The 22594-nt window shown below is 37.3% G+C and overlaps 1 protein-coding gene across 1 annotated transcript; it reads right to left on the reverse strand.

Moving 5' to 3' along the window:
* Positions 1-896: 896 nt before the first annotated feature.
* ACTR3B (ARP3 actin-related protein 3 homolog B (yeast)) lies at positions 897-19846 on the reverse strand (the record flags this gene model as incomplete). Its single annotated transcript, XM_009709064.1, has 11 exons — positions 897-1851; positions 2443-2526; positions 2975-3100; positions 11006-11098; positions 13705-13878; positions 14488-14631; positions 15962-16069; positions 16247-16342; positions 16740-16850; positions 17823-17947; positions 19791-19846. Coding segments are annotated over 11 exons (1213 nt in total), but the record flags the coding sequence as incomplete, so codon positions are not given.
* Positions 19847-22594: the final 2748 nt, after the last annotated feature.

A 22594-nucleotide genomic window follows, 5' to 3' on the forward strand; every position in this document is an offset into this window, starting at 1 on the left:
AAAGAAGTCACTCCCCATCCTGCGCCCCCCCTCCCCCTCCCAAAATAATAAATGGGTGCCCATGCATTATGTCAGAAGCGTTTAGCAAAACTATCACCTCCTGCTAACTCTAAGGTATCTCAATGTCTGGCTAAAACTGATTGCAGGCCACATGCAACTACGCCACATTCCCAGTATTCCTTAGCACCAAGAGAGCCTGCCAGTGCTTCAGCCCACGCTTACTCAGTGCACTGAACGTGTAAATCTTCCTCTGAAGCCCGATGCCAGCTACGTTGCTCTCATGGTTCTGGATTCTGCTGTACAGGCCAAAAACCTAAGTAGCCAGCAGTGCAGTGACAAACTTGAAACATAGATTTAAACGTAGACAAGCTGATCTAACACTGGAACAAGCTGAAACAGTACACATTATATTGGATTACCCATTTTTTTCTTAGGGAGAGGATTGAGCAAAGTATGCTTCAATGTGTTTCTCCTGAGATCTTAGCTTTAAATTCAACAGCATTCAGAACCAGGCTTGAGTCACGGAGTCCCATTTTATTTAATTTCTAATTTATGATGAACAAATAATTGCTTGGTCTCAATCCCTCCATGCCAGTTAAAACCAAATTGATGTGTCTTACAAAATTCTTCTTGGGTTACACAAACTGATACAAAACCTCTGCTAACAGAGATCAGATACGTATCAGCACAGACAGACTAAGTAGGATTTCCTACTCTATTTAGACCTAAACCATAGAAGAACACTGTGTCCATAACACAAGAACATGTACCCATAATAGGACAGTTAAGCTCTGGAACAGGTTGCCCAGATGTTCAGGAACTTTCATTCACAGAAACTTGAAACTTTGTGAGATAAAGTGGAGGAGTATGTAAATCAGGACTACCACAAACATTCATAAAGATGTTAACAGCTTTTATTTCACTGGTGCAAGGCCCGTGCGTCATCCACCACTCACCAACATCAAAACAAAACGTCATCTTCTATAAAACAGTTTCAGAAAATTCAGAACAAAGTAACAGTGGCTATAATAAACTTCATACAATACTGTAAATCGCTTAGCTTGTGTCATCCAAACATGAACAGATCAGTTTCTAGCATACATGGCTTTTTTTTTATTTTTCTCCAAAAAAAATACCAGCACAACTCCAATACATGCCTCACACCTGGAAACGCGTAACATCGCTCCATGACATTGACAGCTGTTCGTGCTTAGAACTAGTCATCAATTCACCCTACCAATATCATAAAATACAAAATGGTATGAAAAACCTACATTTACAAAGTACAGTCCCAATCCTGCAATCTAATCCATTTGGGCAGGTACCTGCATCCATTCCAACTCCCCTGAAGGCAATGTGGTATTTAGTGCTCCATTGCTAAAGATCTGATTGCAAAATCAGGGCACAAGTGGGAAAGGTTTAAATCTTTCCACAAGCAGTAAAATGCTGCCTTATTCTTCTAGATTCAGTTTCAGTAGTATTTGCACAACCTCCTAAACCAAGACTTACCTATTTTCAATTACCTCACATTTAGGAAGAAAGAAGGATAGGCTTTAAAGTAGTCAGCAGAGAAATGGCTTTTACTGAAATGACTTGGGGCTGTAAGTTGTGCTTTAGTGCATGGTAGTGTTCCAAATGCTTCGAAGAGTTAACCACATCTTGCTTCAGTATTTACAGTATCTGCTGCCTTCCTCTGCATTACATGAGTTTCTTCACCAGCAAGATATCAGAGATCTTGTTTCCATTAGACGAGCATTATGACATGACTCCAAAAACAGGATTATGACGACAAATACTAGGGCCATACTCTTCGTAGTCTTTCTTGGTGTGACATACTTGGAAAAACTCTGGCTATGAAAACATAAAACAAATCCCCTCAAAAGCATAAGAATACATCAAGTAGAAAAAACAACAAACTAATGCCTTAACATTTTTGCAGATTGCATCTTTATGATATGGCATTACATTTTTGAAACAGAATAAAAGAAGAAATATTAGGATATGAATACAATTAATCAAGAAAAGTTTGTCTAGCCAGAAGACTGCTTTTAAAGACAGCAATAAGAACTCCCACTTTGTAGACGGGAATTGCTCCCATTTTCTTGTATTTGCTTCTCTTTCATGTTTAAGATCATTGATTTGGATCCTATATTCCTGAAGTCCTATCTAACCTCTAGTGCTGACTTCAAGAATAAAGGGACTAAATTGCAACTATTGTATAAAAACCTCAGAATTATGTCAAATCATTATATCCTTACTCAAGTAAAGCTCCCACTTGCCCCGTGCAAATTTTACTGAGATAAAAGTTGGGTAAGGATTCCAGAATGTGACACAGTTTAGGCTGTCACAATGAACTGGTTTAAGACTTATACTCAGATCAAATATAGCCAGAACACAACATGCAATTAAAAAAAAAAAATAACAATTGTGATAAAGACTTACTGTTGAAGCCAACATGGAACCACCGAACCAAACCGCATAACGTTGCATGTGATGTGTTATCACTTGAACTTCAACTGGTTTGGGCTAAGAAAAACAGTTCACGTTTAGTTGGGTTTACATTTTCTGGCAAGCTCCTTACAAACCGAAAATGCTCACACCTAGACATCTTCACCCTTCCATTCACATCACTATCTCACGTTTATTACTCAGTCTGCCATGTTCCCTAGGAGACCAAGTCATAAAACTCTTCCCGATTAGTATGCTGAAGGACACAACAGTTAAATCCCTCATGCCTACTGCTAAGATCACGTATCTCCTAGAAGATACCAGAACTGCCCTTAGAAACGGCTCACAGTAACTTTAAGATTCCCGTAAAAACATGTCATACATTGCAAGGCTACCAACACATTTAACAACACATACATATACGCTGCTCATTTTACAACACTGCATTTTCGCTACTGAGGTGAAAATTTTGAACTTTATTTCTTTCGCTACTGATGTAATTAATGCACTTGAAATGCTTACTTACTTTTATCCGACCACCACTGAGTTCCTCACTAAGTCGCAATCTTGCATCCACTACTCTTTTCAAATCCCTTTGCAGTCGTCGTCCAAAGTCCCTGAACATCGTGGATCCTCCTGAGAGGACCACATTCTGTGCAGAAATTAAAGACACATTCTTTAAATCCATCTTCAAGCAAGTTTCCCAAAAGACAACACTGCAGGGGTGACTGTTTGGATCTTATAATCATTAGGAAGCTGACAAGCTACACAGAACCTTAAGCTCTGCTTAGGCTTCACTCAATTTCCATAGGAGGTCTATGGTCCCCCAATTTCTTTTTTTCCCCTTTGGAAGAAGAGTTTTATGTAGAACATGTTATTACTAAAGAGAAAGATTCCATTAAAATGGTGAGATAGTACCCTACATGTGCAGAGCAGCAGAAATAAGACACTACATGAACAAGTTTCCCAGGGATGCCCGTAGTAACCAGTTTTAGCCCTGATCCCAAATAAGGTTCTAGCCTCATCATATTACTGTTGGTGTCTTTCTAAAAATTGTAAACTTACCTAGAATTTTTTTTTTTTTTTTTTAAAGAGTCAAACTTCTAACCATAGCAACCAACAAGTCCAATGATTCTTCAAAAAGGTACCACACCTCCAAAGACGACTGCAGTACAGAGAAAGGTACAATGCCTTTTCACTTTTCTTATTTATACCTGCTTGCCTGGTATTACTAAATTTTCAGAGCAGAACCAAAAGCCTCTTAGCCTGGACTTGTACTTGGGATTCTAAACAGAGGTTTTAGAATGTCCCATCCTTAATTCTGATAATGTTGCAGGGTCATAGACTAATGCAGAAATCATTTCAAAGGTGGGGGAATTCAAAACAGGAACCCTAGAACATAACATTGGTGGCAGAAAAATGCAGTGTATAATCAGAAAAATGAACTTTATGTGACAAAACTGCATGTGTGCCCTTGCATACTGCTGCAATTGCAAACCAAAGTGTGAATTAGCACTTACTAAAACCACTTATATGCCTTAGACGCATGTCCACAAGGAACTCAACCAAGATCAAGAGTTCATTATACACAGGTCAAAGGATTATCTCTCACTAATAGTTTTTGACACTGCAGACCAAGAATGTGCACATAATGAAAGAATCCCTGAACTACTGTTTTCAGCCAGCAAGACTGCACACAGATCTGAAGAGACAAAGGCATGCACAATAAGCGTTCAAACTTGCAAGGTGCAGAAGTAACTGCTTGGATTTTAAGCAACAGATAACAAGGAAATTCTTGTTAGTAACTTGGAAAGTGAGAAGAAAGTTGTTTGTTTATTCATGGGGAGAAAAAAAAAAAAATCTCTGCACATTGTAAAAACCATTACAGTAGGAAAAACTCATTTCTTCACAGCTTTGGATTATCTACAGCATAAAAGAGTGCATAACAAGGCAGGTGTACTTAAAAGAAAAGCATACATCTCTGCAACATTACTGAAATATTTCCCAAAAGAGGAGGACAGAGAAGAGAAAAGGAGCCATACTTATAAGTACTAGCCAGAAACCACAGTTGGTCTGGAAGTTAAAGTAGGAAGATTTCCCCTGCTCCTCCCACACACAAAAACATCTCTTCCTCTGCCTCAAAGTGGTCACGCACTCCACATGGGGAAAGAAAATTGCTAATGGGGGGGAAAAAAAAAAAAAAACACAAAAAAAACCACCCACAAAACAACCACCAACCTGAGTGATGAAATAGCAATTAAAAAGATGCCATCAGAAAATACTACCTGGAGATAATGAAGTTGGCGAAGACGGCAAAAGCAGTAATTCTATTCAAAGCAAATTAAACTTCAAACATACTCCATAAAGTGGACAATGCTACCGCTAAAAATAGATTTCAGAATACACCTGAGAATAATTGCTTGAATACATCCGAAACCAACTCATGCAACTACAGAGTTAGCAGTAACATTGGGAGGATCTTTTATCATTTCAGGGTTAGAAGCTTAGAGGTTACACCTTCTTCAGATTATGATTACTCAAGTACTTCTACACACTGAAGAAAGTTTAACAATAATACTGGTCAAGGAGGACAGAAGCACTAGGGTATACTTGTTCAAAAGGTCAGGCATGTCATTATCATATATCTGGACATATCCAGAATTTTGGTTATAAGTAACTGCCATTATAAGATGGATATGAGTTCCTCTGCTCCCTGTACTTCTTGTCAGCACTGGGCCAAATCTGTGCAAACTCTTTAGTAGAAGCCTGCTCACATACAGGCTTCAGTAAGTTATAACAACTCAGTAGGTCAGCCTTCTGCAAGGAGGTCAGAAGCCAGGTAATCCTCCTGACTCACAGTGAAAGCAGAATCTGTACACATTCCCCACCCCTCAAACACCACACCCACCACTTAAAAAGGACCCAATGAAGGTGGGAAAAGACAGTCAGACAAAAAAACTAAAAAACAAACCCCCAAAAAACAACCAAGAAACCAGTCCCCACAGCAAATACCTTTTCTAGAATAACTGGGTAAGTCCAGTAACTACTCGACAAAAAAACGTAACAACGAAGCATGCTAAATATGTCTGTGGAGAAAGCTTACTAGTGATGTTTGGGTTTTCAGCCTGCCTGGGAATTCTCTGGCCTCCCAGAAAAAGACATCAAGGAACTTAGGATTTAAGTATCTGTTTCTGGTCGATTCCTTTAAACAGGACTTCTTCTGATCTTAATCTGCTCATACATGCTTCAGCTGGTTTAACAGCTCTAAGCAGACCACAGGTTTCACAGCTAATACTGATTATCATACTATCTGATGGAAAAAAGCTCCACCTGATTTTTACTTTTATAGTTAATTGGTTGAAAATTTAAGTTGTTCCAAAAGAATGTGCTCCCTTCCAAGAGAGTGATGAAGACTTCCACACACCTGAAAAAGCTAACTGCACAAGTAAATAATGAAAGTAGGGAAGGGCAAAAACCAATCATCTCAAGAGGGCTGTCAAGAAATATCTCACTTCTCATCTGTACCCTTTGCTTCTCTTATGAACTCTAGGATATTGCGTATCTCTCCATATCATTTTTGGTATTATGCCTGTACAGTGTAATGCTGCAGAGATATAAAGCTACCTAACAAAACAACCCAGTTACTCTAACACAAATCTCTATCTAAATAAAGTTTACATAAAAATCCCCAAAAGTTAAATTAGCTTCTGCAGAACTCAACACTATCAAACAACAGGTGCTGAACTGGTTTGTGCATCTTTATATTGCACCTTGTAATGTGGCATAAGCACACTCTCAGCTGGACACTTCAGACTTTGCAGCACCAAACTGAGAAGCATCCACTGCTTTTCTGGTAAACACAAACTTCAACACCACATCCCAGCTTCCCTTCCTTCCAAATGATAGCCTAAATTGAAGTTGTTTAACATGACACAACCACACTGCCAGAGACATGTAATGAAAGCAATATAAGACTGTTCGTAAAAATTATTATAGGTAAAAACTGGAAGGTTCACAAGCTGAAGCCAAGCACTTCATGAGCAAGTGAATCAATTAAGCTACATGCCTCTGTTAATTTAGTTAAAACAGGGCAATATTTGCCAATATTGTATGGCAAGGATAAGGAGAAATATTATACATATCAAACAAAAATATATATACAGTGAAGTAAATGTCCTGTGAGAGACACTTTAATTTTTAAACAAGTTTGACCTTTAATGATGAAGAAATAATTTCTGTTTCTTTAAAATCATGATTTTCAATGTTCATTTAACAGTTCGAGTAATAGCAGAAGATTTCAGCATGACTTATGGTCGTGCTGTTCTGCAGAAATACGCCTGCACTCAGACACAAAAGTAACCAAAAAATACTGCAGATGTATTGAGCTACTGCTAAACCAGCTATCACAGGTAATGTCATTAATTTAATTACAGCTGTGATAGGAAGAAACAGGGCTTCTCCTCAGTACTTCTGTGCTACACTGTGTTAATCACTTGGGGCTTCCACTTGAAGTAGCAGGAATACCTTTTCTTTCCCATGTCTTATCATCGGTGCCAATATGATGCAGATCTAATGGCCTGGCAGTCTCTCCAGCCTTACCTCACCCACAGAGCCTCCCCGCTCTGCACTCAGTAATTAATAGCAAAAGTTGTCATTTTGCTGAAGCACAGATAAGCAAAAGTCAGCTGAACCCTATCAGTCTTCCGCTTGAGGATACCTACAATTTTGGAGAGGAAAGGCAAGAATAGGGTTGATAACAGCAAATAAGTGGTGTTTCTCCCTGTAGCTCGCAGCTGTCCAGCCAGACACAGTACAGCAATCTGACAGCGCCATCTACACACCAAGCAGCGCATGTGGAGCTGTTTTCATACAAAGTATTTACCAGCAATTTAAGTTAGAAGTGATGTTAGGCGGATATTTACTACCCCTTTTAGCCTCCTGCACCCCAGATCTCTCCAGGCTTTGAGTATGGTTTGTTATGAGCTGGGCAGTCAACAATTTAACCTTCCAAGAGAATGCTGATACAACCAGTGTAGTCTAAATCTTAATCATATCAGCAACCTCAAGTTCATTGCTGTCCACAATAGCTGCAATTCAGCTAAAAAGACATCTTCTCTAAGGAAAAGACCCAGTATCGTTAAAATCCTGTCTCCATGTACCTGTACTTCCACTGAAAATCTGGATGATTTATCTACAATAAAACATCACACTTGCCAATACACTACAGTCCCCATCTCATTAATTGTTTTCACCTTGAGAAGCTAGCTTAAAAGTTTGAGGTCAAGGATGTTGCAACTTGATCCATCATGATTTGAATCTTGACTATTTAAACATGCTTGGCTACTATCTTTCAGAGATATTTCAGACAGAATTTACCTGGTTTCAGATGTCACTTATCTTAAGTTCTTTCATCCACACATTTCTGCCAAAAACACAGCAGAGAAAAGTTGAAAGAAATGAATTGTTGGGACAGCCAGTGACCCTACACTTACAAAAAATCTATTTGGAGAAGGTACAGACCTCTAAACTGCCAATACTGTTCTCATCTCCTGCTACCATCTAAACTCTGGAAGTATCTGGGGAGAGACTCTGGACGTGGAAAAAGGGAGCTGAAGTAGAATGTGGGGCGAGAGTGACAGTTTCTGAACCTGTTACCAACAAAAAAATATCATTTATTAGAATTTCAAGCAGTTTTTAGAACTTCTGAAAGCCCTTTGTCCACCTTTAAAGTTATTATAACTATATATAACCAGGCAACTGTTAAATTCAGTTACTCTTTCGACACTAAGTGCCAAAACTCACGCTCTAACTGACAAATGTTAGGACAAGTTTCAGAGCATTTCCAGGTTGAAAAGAGATTTTTAAATAGCAATTAGTATTGAAAACACTCAACACTAGCAACTGTTGTGGCTATATCACAGAGGAGAGGTTTCCCACTGATGCAAGCTGGGTGTGCATTAGTTACACAGTGTTTAGTAGTATGCTCATAGTAACCTGAAAGCTGGAGGAAGGACCATGTTTTTCTGCAGACCATAGTCCCTATCATGCTATTGCTCTCTCCCTCTAATTTACCTGCATTTCTGCGATATCAGTTACACTATACATTTATCTAGATATAAGGAAAGGCTGTGGAACAATATTTTCAGAAAAAAGGAAGCTAAAGAATTCTCCAAAAAACAGAACTAGACAAACTATACACCATTCCTCCCAAAGAATGCCAAGGGCAATGCAACACCTCACTGTGCCCCACAAAAGCATGATCGCACTTCCAGCTGCATGCAGGATGGGTCATTTTTCAATGGAATTCAACATACAGGAATGATCAGCATAGCAAGGATGCCAGATTATTTCAGTCACGTGGTAAGATCCAAAATTACTCCTCTATCATTTCACCTGAGCGCTCACTTGAAATTTCATTCCACTTGCTGAAGATCTGGGTTTGTTAAAAAAAAAAAATTAAAAAAAAAATCCCACCTTGTCTCTTCAAATTTCAATGCAAGTCCCCTGGTTTCAAATTCAGCAGCCTACCTATGTTCTTCCATCTTAGCAGAAAGCAGCTCATCTGAAGCAACCCAGAAGTCTCAACTTTGTGTTAGACACACAGAATAAGAACACAAATCAATTCTTTCAAGTAACCACATTAAGATGGCGTAATCACAGGAATTAAGAGTTCATTGCTGGCAACCATTATACAATTGAAAAGGCTTCATCACATGTGAAAGAATATTTGTGCTTGGTACTGAACAGCTGTAGGCTATGGGATCCGGCTGAAGAAGTCAGTCTTCTGCAAGTCCTTCTGGTCCAAACATCAACATAAAGTAAGATAACTGGCCTTGTAAGAGAGATGTTGATCAGACTGGGAGACAGGGATACTGACAATAAAACTAAAAAAGAGAAATACCATGGGACATCAAAAGATGGGTTGTAAAACAATGCTTCAAAGGCTACATATCACATATAATCTACGAGAAGGGTACCTGCAGGTATTTTCTGCATGAACACTGAAGAAGAATCCAAATACATTTGATAGAAACCCAGCTGCAAAGCACAAGGCCTTAGCTGGCCACCATGCATCACTGTGGGCAAGCAAGACTGATAAACTACAGAAACTAAGAGAAAGTATGAGTGGATTTCTGCACCTATGCACCGTTTTAAACAATGAGAACAGAGATGCTCGTCCCTTTGCAGTGGCCTTGCTTAAAGATGATATCAACTATTAGCATTAATACCTACTGACATCTATCATTACATTCAATAGGTAATTGTATAACATTGTTTTAATTAAGCAAGTGTAATGAAAAACAGAAAATGGAAAAACAAAGTCTCAATCAGTGGCAAGTCAAGGGAAAGTTATTTGCCTGCTGATTATGAGGAAAGAGTAACAACTTCAATTATTAAATACCACTTTCCAGAAGTCAGTACTAATCCCTACCCTACCAAGCAATGAAGCTATCGCTTTATGGCAACTTTGGTCTTTCAGGAAAGATGCACAGACCCTAAACACAACCAGACACTAAGAGTTTCCTAAAACCTTCTGCAACATACCTCAGCTTGAAGCCACTGAAGATATCTACTGCAAAATTCATTCCATGTATGAGCTTGTTCAGTAGTTTAACCTCCGGTTTTAACCTGCTCCGCAGATTTGCTCTGAAGCACTATGTCTCATTCTAGATTGCAGAGTATGTTTACTGAAGTAAAAGAGACTGCAAAATTTTAATAGTTACAAATTACCCTGAGATACAACTTAGTTGGAACTTAATGGTCATTCCAACAGGTGAGGGAAAACTACCACCTTTTATGCGAGTGAGCAAACTTCTCCATGCTATTACTTTATGCTGTCATTTCCAAAAGGGCACTGCTGCTGCACAAGCAGAAAACCACCAGGAAACATAGGGTGTGCTGCAGACACAGAGAGAACTTGCCATAGGTTATGCCTATCTGTACCTTCCTTTTCACTTCTTAAAGAATCACCGACTGAAAGTACTGTCTGGACTATGCCCTGGGAAAGTTTAAGCAGGCCTGTTGTCTCCCCTAAAAGATTTTAAGTCTTTGTATACTTTAATACTGGGTTCAATACCTGGCTAAAACTGCAGACAGTGGGCAGATACAAGTCAAGACTATGACAAAAAAAAAAAAACAACCACACACATGTATTTGAAACCACTGCTTAATAAAGCAGGGAGTGGAGGGGAGTGAGAGGGGTGAGACCACGACGTAACCCTTAAAATTGGCAAAAGCCAAAGATATTCACATACAAGAATTCACACTACAGATGTCACACACAAATAACATCCCTCTGCCTCAGTTCCTCAGGACAATACTCACCTATGTTTCAAGCCGCTGTTATAGATAAACCTTCTTTCAAAAACGAAAATCAGCAAATATCAAGTACTCTTCATCCAGAAGTGGTGCTTTGTTTAACCTGAATTTTGTTTCTATGCAAAGTTCTCATTTCTCATAGGGGGGGAAGTGGTAACTATGTATATGCTTCATGATGATGATGTCGGTATTCAGTCTCCAAATAAATTAAGTTAATCTTACAACAGAAAGACCATACCTTATATAACGGACGCCGGACATCAATGGGACAGTTCTGTATAACTTCATCAACTACATCCGAAATGGATTCCATAAAATCAGGGTTAGCAAACTAAAAGAAACAGAAGAGGCATTAGATTCTTAATCCGAAGGATGGGGAAACAAAAAGGCAGAAGTAAAACTGTAGAGACATTTTGTAATACCACTTTTAAAGGGGGCAGGTGAGAAACAAAGTCAGTATTACTCCTGCTCATCACTTATTCTACATTACAACAAACCTAGTTCTGTACAAGGGAAATGAGAATTCCTTTTTCTGTTGAGAAATTCAGATTCTCTTCCTTGGTCATAAATTCACTGTTTAGAATTTATGCACTATGGACCTACTATTGCATGTGACATGAGTTTGAGTTCTCCTGCAATATTAAACATATTGTTACTGTGCAACACAGTCCTGTCTTTCCATTTAAGTGAAATCAAAAATATCAGTGTACAAGTCAGAATGTTTCCCTGTAAACAATTTTCAACCCTACTAAAATACTTATGTTAAATTCCCACTAAAAAGTCAGATTTTTTTTCCAAGTATACAAATGGTCTAATATTCAAAAAAGCATAAAGACTCCAAGGTCTTGAGTGGAAGTCCCCACCCATGCAAACACAGACATAGTGCTAATGTAAATTTCTGCATTTATAAATACAAAAAGTCAGAGTTGCTAATGCTAGAAAACATTCTTGGGCTAGTGGCAATTTTCCACTTAAAACTTAACATGAGCTTTTAAAGAAAAAAAAAAAGAACAGCTCATGGCCACAGCTCATCGCCTAGGGTTTTGCCTGTTCAGAGATGAACCTTTGAGAAATTAAATGAATTACCAATACATAATTATAGATATATTATTATATAACTTTAAAACTTTCCCAAAGGTGTAGAAACTACTTGGGATTTACATCCTAAACAAGATGAAGCATCTAACTGGATGAATAACAAAAGCCAAACCACAACAAGTATACATTGAACTGAAAGAGAAATTAGCAAAGGAAGTTGGCTTGGAGATCAGGAGCCATAAGAATGATGTGAGAAATCCCCAAGAATTCAAGCTAATTTCCACAGTGAGAACTAATCATGCAAGAAGCTAAAACATGAAGCCACAAATTAAAAGAGAAGAAAGAAGCAGTGTTACTTCACATGGAGAGTTCTTGTCTGAATGAACTACAGCCTGAAAACTTCTCCTGAGCTCTCCATAAAGATACTGATAAAACAGCAGGGTAAAAGGAATAAGTAGAAATGAGAGTTATGGCATCCAAAGCAGAGTATAACATGCTCCTAGAACCGGGACAAGAGAATTGACATGTGGAATTGCAGTCTGCTAGCAAACACCATGTGGTTGTAGAATAGTAAGTAAAATATCTAATTTAAAAAGTGGAGAAATAATCTGGGTAACTACAAACCCCAAAGCCTAACTTCAAGAATATTAAAGACTTCAGGACAAATTTTGTAAACTAAAAACAGGAAAAGATTACAAGACAGCCTTACCTAAGGCAGCTTTTACCTAGCTAACTTGATACCCTTTGAAGTGAGGAGTTAATGAAGTCCAGCAAGAAATTCTCTTTGGATGCAGTACATATCATCTAGTGTGTGTCTCTTTTCTAGAAATTCAGTTCAGTTTTGGGGTTTTTTTTTTTTCAATACAGAGCCAAGAAACTATCAAGAAATGAAGAAAACGGAAATTAGTCCATTATCCTGTTCCTAACAGTCTTTGAAGGGACTGTGGAAAGAGGAGCTATTAAACTGATGTCTGACATAGGATTCAATGCCTCTCTGAAAGATCACATGGGTAAAACAGCAGGGAGGATAAACTATTTAGCCTAGAGGTTCAATGTTGGCACAAGATCAGATGGCTACAAACTGACCACAAAGAGATTAAGGCTGGAATTTAGACAAAAGGTGAGAGAATGACGTTTTTTAATATTCTTCTGACAGGAGGAAGGGAAACTTCAGGGAAACAAAGGGAAATTTCACCAGCGTTAATGTGGATCTTGATTAAATTTTTTATGGTATTACAGGTTACGGGTGCCTGCAATAAACTCAACGGAGCACATAGGAATGGAGAGGACTTTCTCTGCTATGCTGTAACATATTAAAACTTGACTCTTTCCTCTCCCACAATACCCTGAAGCTCACTCAAAACAAACTACCAAAAACCAGACAGACTAGGTATTGTAACATTTCCCAGAATTGTACATGTCACTTGTGACCACACAAACAGATTTCAATGGACTTCCCTCTTAGTCAGCGTCCAAGATTCAGAATATTATCAATGCAATGCTACCATGCAGAGTAGTGCTCAAAAGGATTGGCAACATAATAAAATACAGAGTAGAAAGGCCTACTGGTTTAAACCAATGCTGAAAGACAGAAGGAAAAGGCTACATAAAATCTGTAAGTTGAAACAATTTCTTCTCAATTGTAGATTGCCTTTAAAGAAACAGAGTAAGCTATTTCAAATTTTACACAGGACATTAGAAACATAATTATCTGCTGTGCTCACGTTTTTCTGTGCTTAAGTTATCTAAGATTGTACATGGTTGCAGCCAGGAGATTATACTGACGTCGTACTTCCAGCAGAGGGCGCACTGGCACCGGAAATGACAGCAATTCCCTCCCCCCACTTCACTCACAGAGTGAAGTTTCTCTAACTTCGTATCGCTACTCTCTCTTCTTACCTCAGGATGAAAAAAAATTTCAGGTCCAAGGAACCTTTCATAACCGACATCTATAACAAACTTGGTTTTGTTGATTGCATTGATGCCAGTATACTGTTTGATCCATTTTCGAGGATCTCCATCGTACTTTGCAAATTCTTTCACTATGTCAGGACAAATATAACAGTATTTCTCCTGTTAAGAAATACCATGCATTAAAAATTGCCAGAATAATTATTCCATCGCTGAATTAAAGTATAGCACCATCAGAAAACAAAAACATGTGAGCATTCTTACAGATGGGGCTGCTCAACAGATATTCTCACCCAAACCACTACTGAGGACTCAACCCTACAAGACAATTCACCCGGCCTATCTGTTCAGTAAGGCTGCACGCTGACTCATCTAGAGCAGTCTCTCTCAAAATGAAAACATCACAACCATTAGGTCTGTGATGATAAAAACGTTCAATGGCCAGCTTTCATTGCAAGTTCAGATCCACACAATCACTCTACTGACATTACATACATCTATTTTTTATTAAATTCAAAAGCAAATTTTAAACATATTTAAAGCTTAAAATGCTGATGTAATCTGCAGAACATATTCACTCCAAGCAGTCTAGCATGAAGATTTTCTTCCTCTTTCTCCTTCCCCCGCACTTGATTGGATAAACCACCAGAAGCCTGCATAATTACAATATACTGCCTACATTTGCATTTTTAAGAGAGCCACTGGCAACTTGCTAAAGCCAAAAAATTAGCTCAAAGAGTTTTATTTATGTATTTATTAAGAGGGGTGTACCTTTATGGCTTTTGCTGTCTCCAGAGATTGTTCAGGAGGAATTCCCACCTCCCTTTCCCTTAGGAGCTGTTGAATAAAGTAAGTAATATCTCTACCTGCAATAGGAATATGTTTGATGCAACTTCCAATTACATAGCCTTCTGCCTATGTAGGAGGAGAGGAAAGAAAATATTTTGGGAAAAAGACTACTGTGTATCAATAACTAACAGCAAAACTAACATTCATTTTTATAATACTTTGATTTTTAATTAGAAGTAAAATTTTGAAACAAATTACTATAAAAATGTGCAACCCACTGCAAAGCAGATATTATTTTTATCTAAAAGACCTTGATTACCACATATAAACAGATATTAATTATCTAACAGGTACACATGTGATAGACAAAAAAAAATCTTGCACACATTAGGAGACAGTCTGATCAGATGGTTCCTTTTAAGTATGATCTGAAAAGCAAACGTAATATAAGTAGACAGCTCATGTCCTGTTTGAGAGTGAAAAGTTAATAATAAAAAGTATAAAATGTATTAAAATTCTCAGACAAGAAAAATCAAATGAAGTAGTACCTAATGATAAGCACAATAAAAACAAGAAATCTATTCGTTGAATTTTTTTCAGGAGGCGTTTACTGAAAACACTGGTATTGCTGAGCCAACATTATTTCTTCCCTTGCTTTTTATTCCCCGGCCCACCCCAATTTTCAGTTTCCATATGGTAAATGCTGGTTTTTCCCAGAATTTCCCATATGAAGAAAATACTGCACTTTGGTTAATACCAAAATGCAAGATGAAGGTAAAGGGAATTGAATTTTCATTTCTAAAATAACTGATCATTCAAGCATACTATATGCTTCAGAAATACACAAAATGACATCAACAGAACAGATGTCAGTATGCACAGATAGTTCTGTATTTTTAAATATCCTAACATAATTAAGCTGTATGAGATTGACTATGTATATGAATATGCATTTATACAAGCTTGTAGTTGTTTCCACACAAGCAGAGTTCACTAACTTCTGAAATACAACACAATCATATAAAAAGCACACGTTATCAGCTATATTAAATAATCAAAATGCAGGACATCAAAAAAGTTCGGACATTTCATGCCAGATGTTGGTGGCATGCAGGAGACCCCAAACTGTGATAAGCATTAATATTAAACACAACTGAGGTATTACAGTAATGGAAGACAAGGTTTTACACAGAAATAGCCTTTAAAAGATGGCCTGATGACTCCTTACTGTGACCTTCCTATAGTCTGCAAGCTAAATTAACTGCATACAGAAGTTCATATAATAAAATACATACTTTTCAAAATAATGATGGGGAGGAAAAAATCCCAAACAACCGAGCAACACTAAAAATTAAGCTTCATTTGACACTTCTTATTTAAATCCACAGTAAACGAACTCTGTACTTGCCCAAACCACTGATAATTTGATAATTTCAAACTGCATCCTGCTACATACCACAGGAATTACGTGGGTCACTCCATCACCACTATCGATGACAATTCCGGTCAAAGTACGTTCTCCAACCTGCCGTGACGTCCAAGAGGCAGCTAAGGCCAACACTGCCTACATGAGAAAGAGTTTATATTTAGAAGCAGGCAGAGTGTGCCAATTTACAATCTCAGAAAATACCACTGCAAACATTTCAGACATGTGCATACAGAAGACTACACATACTGCAGACTAGACACAGAAGACTAAATTATATACTGTATTTTAGAGGTATATATTCACTTTGTTCACCTGAACAGCAATGTAAAGTCCTGGTATGTTAAATGATTCAAACATGATTTCTGCAAGATACTCTCTGTTTTCTGGTGTGTTCAGCGGAGGCTCTGTCTGGGGAAAAAAAAAAAAAAGGTTTTGAAAAAGGACCTCAATAGAGTCCTAATGGTTCATACATTGACTAGCTTTCTATGATAATCACACTTTTAAAATTCTCAGTGCACTCAAAATAGAATATTTTGAACAGAATTTAGTTTAAACAAAGGGATGGAAGCTTTTCAAAACCAAAATCCAACCTGCAGTAGCCTGTGTCACAAAATGAACAGAACTTAGTTATAACGCAGCTTTACAGTTTACTTTCCTCCTCCCTCTCCTCCCTCCCTGCCCCAGTCGCTGAAGAAATAAAAGACATATACAGAGAAAAATCCTCCAACAGAGCTACTTGTGCTTCAAACATTATTTAGTTTTTCCTCTCACAAAAATATTTTCTTACCCAGACTCATTAACTCACCATTAAAAAATAGTGATCCTCAGGTTCAGCTCGTAGGTATTTAAAAATGACCTGCTCCATGAATCTCTCCATGAGGTCCCAGTCTTCAACAATACCATGTCGTATAGGCCACTGAGGCAAGAAAACTTGTCAGCACTCTAGACCATACAAGGATAAACAAACCCAGAAATAGGAACAGTCTAAGTCCCCAAACCCTTACATCTTCTGCAAGAATGAAAACACCTCACCAAACCCTCCATTCTAATTCTAATTTAGAGGCACCATTTGAATCTATGTCCTGCTCCCAGGTACTTCAAATTGCAATTCTGTCTTGCAGGACTAGGAGCCAGACTCTATTCCTAATACTGCTATTGCTCTATTACGGCACTGTGTTTTAATCTCTTTTTGTATGAATTTTATCATTTATAAAGTTGAGAATCATACTTGGCTACAATATGCCTTCCAATCTATAAAAAGAAATAAAGATGATATAGGCTATGTATTTTTCAACGAAAATTCTGGCAGGGATGATGTTTACATTTTGTTCAGTGTTAAGAACACAGCTGACATTTAACTAATACAGTAGGATGTATAAAATATGATTTTTTCCACATAATTCATAAGCCGGTAACATTTTATAAGTACAAGAAGTCCTTTACTAGGGTATGGAAAATATGATTCACAGAAAAGCTGCACTGAAGACAGCCCTCCAAAAAACAATTGTGACATTGCCTGAAGGAAAAGTATCCAACACATTCCCCAGTTCACATGCCACGTTAAGAGGATACTCTTTTAGCAAGAATTTAAATATTCAGTGTTTATGACTATTTTAATCGCTAATAATTTTGAAAACTGAATAGCTGCACTGTATCAATGGATATTTACACAAGGGTTCAAGCACCAATCACACAAGACAGCACTAGTAAAACAGACATTTAAAAAAAGGTGAAGCCATGAATCAAATAATGCAGTTATTAAAAAGCAACAAAGATGTTTTTCAAAAAAGCAAATGTGGGTTTTAAATGGCTATCAAAAAGCCCTACAACGTTATATAGTAAAAATGTCAAACTTCAGAAAGATTTCTTAAAAATAGTCAATGCTTACCTTTGTAGCATAGGTAGGTTTATCTATGGCTTCATCTCCTATGAAAAAGTCCAGATCATCAACACCTTTCATTACCCTCCTCTGAGCCTGGTCACCTACTTTGGCTGATTCTCGGATTGCAATACCTTAAAATAAACCCCAAACAAATCAAAACAAAATTAACACAGCTAAATACCAAGTAATTCATATTTATTTACTTAAGTATTCTTTACCAGAAATAAAAATTGGGATACAGAGAGCATAGTTTCCAGAAAGTAGAAATTATTTAAGCCATCTATTGACAAGTCAATATAGCAGAGTTCATTCTCACTGCATCATGCAGGATTCTAGTCACCCATCCCTCATTAACATAAATAATAACTCTGAGAAAAATCTTAAAGACGTATTCTCTTACAGCAGTCACTAAACCTGTGCAAGTGCAGCATTCCACTGGAGATAACTCTTTAAGCCAGTAAGCAACATGATTTTCTGAGTTTCACTTCTAGAATTAAGAGAAAGAGCACAGGAGGAGAATAAAATAAACTATGTACTTCAGAAATAAGTATTGGAGTCATTATCCTGGTTGGTGAGAAGGAGGAAGGGGGGAGGGGAGAAATCAATTTGCAGTGCTAAAGAGAAGTCTTTGGAGACACATGCTTCCCATTAGCAGGCAGCAACTATCACTAAAATTATTAGATGATGGCTGCTATAGGCAAGAAGATGAGACAGCAAAAAAACAAATCTGGGGCAAGCTATAAATAAAAATGGAATAAAGTACTCTTAAAACATAACCTTGTTTATATACAGTTTTCTTTTAATAGGTCATAATCAGTACCTAAGTAACATACAGTACAAAATAGAGAGTAGACAGGCATCATCCATAAACGTGCCAAATACTATCAGCACTAAAAATTACTGACAAGCAAACAATTCTTTTGGAAATACACCTAAGCCACAAGAGGTTTATCATTTTATAAAACAGGATAACAAATTCACAGGAAAACTCCTCCTATCCCACTTCTTTAACATAAGACATTTAAATCTTTACCAGCGGTTTGGGTTTGAGTTTTTTACAATACTTAAAATAGTAAGGCTATAACCAGTACTACAGCTACACTAGTAAAAAGCAGGTCCCCCTCCACCTCTTTGGCCCCCAATTACCTTGACTATTTCCTTATCTTTATACTTTCTACTGTCAGTAGTTACAAGGCAGTCTAGATGCATTAATAAGTAGCTAATTGATGAAGTTCACAAAAAGTAAAAGGCAGTGTTTAACATAAGTGGAGATAATCGTGAGATAATAGCTGCCATTATAGGCATAAATACGCAGTCAATGGTACTATTTATAAATATATATAGCATTTGAGAGAAACTATTAAGACTACAATTAAAACCAAGAATGTCAGAAAGGTCTAACATTTTAAACAAGACTAACATTCGAAAAACTCAAGAGTAAATCTGCTCAAGAGCATGTGAAACAGCAATTTTAATTGGTAAACACACATCCAAAAAGAACATTTTCTAATAGAAACAACTTTTTTGATTATTATACTGTCTACAGTCCCAGACAATGTAAATAAGGCAGACACCACCTGCACTTTAGTACTTAATTCGATTGGAAGCCTCCCCCAGATTATCCGGACAGTAACCATGGTGGCAGGTAGACAGGAGGTAAATTGCATTCTGTCTACTCAAGAGTTCTGGCAGAAAAATAATGGAGATAAAAAGGAAATTGGACTGGAGTTCTCTTCATCTTTGTCATAGCAACCAAGAGCTGATTTAATGAGCAACAGTCCTAGCTAACTGCAAACAAGGAGTTCTGTTTAGCTACACTCTAGCCAAAGATGCTAACACAATGAGTATCACTTCCCAGATGGACAAGAGACTATGAAGACTGAGTTGGGAGTTGGAAAGCACATCATTTACTCATGAAAGTGCTCAGTGATAGCGGTGTGTATTAGACTTCGGAGGGATAAAAAAATTACTCACATGATGGGATAATGAACTGAGGTTCTGTATTTCCTGCATAGCCAAGTTTTGTATACCTAGAAAAAGAAGGATCACAAGGTTATTAGATGCACTTAGATGTAAAAAAAAGAAAAAAAAAACAACCTTTCAATTCATGACACTTCTTAAAGTGAAGGCCAAACAATGGCATACCACATCTACATTTTCTGGGTTATGCTTTCAAGTATCATCCTGCTGAGAAGAAAACTCAAAAGTGGTAAATATTTTAGGCGTTATTTATTTTTCAGACACCTTCAGTTTACAAATTTTGGTAGTGTTTTTTCCAAATTATGAAATCAGAAAACTCAGCTATTTCTCCATCTTGTTGACCAGCTATGACAAAAAGATAGGCAGGCCACATTTCACCCTTTGGTAAAAACTGGGCTGTGCAGATCTTACCTTTCAGAAAGCTACCACGACCAAAGATGTCATTAGACTTTGAGTATTTGGTTAATATTGTCAAATACAGGAAAAAAAAATAGCGTGTCTTAAGTACAAACCACAGCTAAGAACTCTAGCTGCAATCCTGATACAATTCCCTTACATGCCTTGCACAAACCACTCATTTTGCCACAGGCATAGTATCTGTGCATGGTAATACACACATACTACACCAAAGTAAGCATGCATTGATAAAATGCTTTAGAAATGGGCAGCAGATGGTATGAAGCATTGTCTCTCTCTTTCAATATAATATCTATCTGAACAACTAAAGGATCAAGAAAAAAGAGAAACTGGTAATTTGGGGATAAAAAAAAAAAAAAAGGAATTTTCACACAAAACCTAAAATAGCTGTATGGTGTTACTGGCCACATTCTAGTTCAGGTCTTTAGCAACTAGAAATAATTAACAACTCAGACCATGAAAAACAGCTCTAATTCCTAGGGAGAAAAAAAATAAAAATTCTGAAGCAGTTACAAAAAAAAAAAAGGGAAAAAATCCAACAAAATTAATTGAATGGTTGCAGAGACTAAAGTCTTTCTCTAATATTGTCATTAAATTGGAATAGAGTACAATAACAGCATGATTTGAGGGAAATTAGCATTATTCACAGCCATTTTTACCATGAAAACCTAAAGCCATGACATTCTTAAATGAGACCAATCACAACCTAGGTCCTAAAGTAGATTTAGAGTCTTTGTCTACAGTCTGCTCTCAATATTTGCAAACAATATTATGCTATTGCTAAAGCAGAGGGCTGCTTCTTCATTAACAGCTTAAACTGTAAGTTCCCCATTATGGAGTATTTGGCATAAAAACACTCATTAAGAGTCAGTTTGCTTAGATAAAGGAATTAAATCAAAACTGAATTAGCAATGACCTTGGAATTTCAATACTATATTTTCAACATCTCTTCAAAGCTATAGTTTCAATAGAATTCAAATAATAGTTAAAGAAACCATTTTCCCCAAGGCTAAAAAGACAAGGACTGTGTTTTGGGGGCAAGGGTTTGTTGTATTTTTAATCATCATTATATGGGCATATGCTTTCAGTCTAACCCAAAATGTTTATGCATACTTTCTGTGGCTCTCAAAAAATATAATCAGGACATTAAATTAGACTGATTTGTAAAGAAGGCCATTACTAGTAAGAATTCTTTTTATGATTACTGCATAGTTTCTTCACATTTTAGAATGAGGCCTACCTAGGGAATATTCTTAAAACATAACAAGCAACCACAGGAGTTACACTGGGATTTAAGACGCATTACACGATACTTCCTCTTCACTCCTCTCTCCAAAATGAGATTTGCTCAAATGCACATAGTGAGGACCAACGAAACCGGTTTTGAATTCAAGAGATCTAGTTCTAAGACTTAGAAATGGCAATCAGGCAGAAACCTCATGAAAACAGCCCTTCGAGCCCCAGTTACAAAACCCAAAGTCAATATATACACATACACACATATACTTAAGCATGTAAATATGTATATATACAATTTATATATATATATGTGCATATATATAAAAAATGAAAAGGTTCCTGCAATATAAGCAGAAGTCATTTATTAAACTAAACTCTGGTTGAGAGGCGAGTTCAGTTTGCCATCTTTTCCCCCTCTGCACGCATGCTAAACTTACACCCACTCACAGTATTAAAGACACCCTCTAAAAGTCAACTTGGGTTATCAGTCTGCAATAGCTTTACCTTCCCTCTCAAGTAGGGATAAGATCCCCCTACTATAAGTTACCGAAAGCCTACAGCAGAGTATTTTAGAGATTTATTTTTTCACTAGGTGAATTAGCCCCAATTAAAACTACAGGATAAGCATACTTCACAGCATCAGTGAAAGATAGTTCTCTTCAAAGAAGATAACATCTGGAAAGATTTCTTTTGCATGCAATTAATCCATGAAGGATTAATATGAGAACTATGAGAACAACTAAATTCTCAGTTAAATGTTGAAGCAAGGAAGTGAAAAAAAAATGGTGTTCGAAAAAAAAATGGTGTTCAAACAAAAGAATCTATTCAGGATCAAACAAGAGACAGACTCAAACAAGCAGGTGTTTGTTTTCAGGTGTTTTGACAAAACCAAATGGAAGGGAAACTCAAACTACTCTCAAGACCACTGAGGAAGAGAAGGAAGAGACGATGCAGTTGTGCTGCCCTTTCGTATCCAGTAGCCTATTCACTCAGAATGTGGCAGACTTGGTCCCAGATTTTTCTTCTGCCCAGCAGGACCCAAACACACTCCATCTCCCAGCGCCATACTCTGGAGTACATTAAAGTGTTTGGGTGACCCACTTCCAGAACCTCCTAGAGAGATTGTTCCCTTTTATACACGA

Source organism: Cariama cristata, unplaced genomic scaffold, assembly GCF_000690535.1.
Source record: "Cariama cristata isolate BGI_N322 unplaced genomic scaffold, ASM69053v1 scaffold19131, whole genome shotgun sequence".
Classification (NCBI taxonomy): domain Eukaryota; kingdom Metazoa; phylum Chordata; class Aves; order Cariamiformes; family Cariamidae; genus Cariama; species Cariama cristata.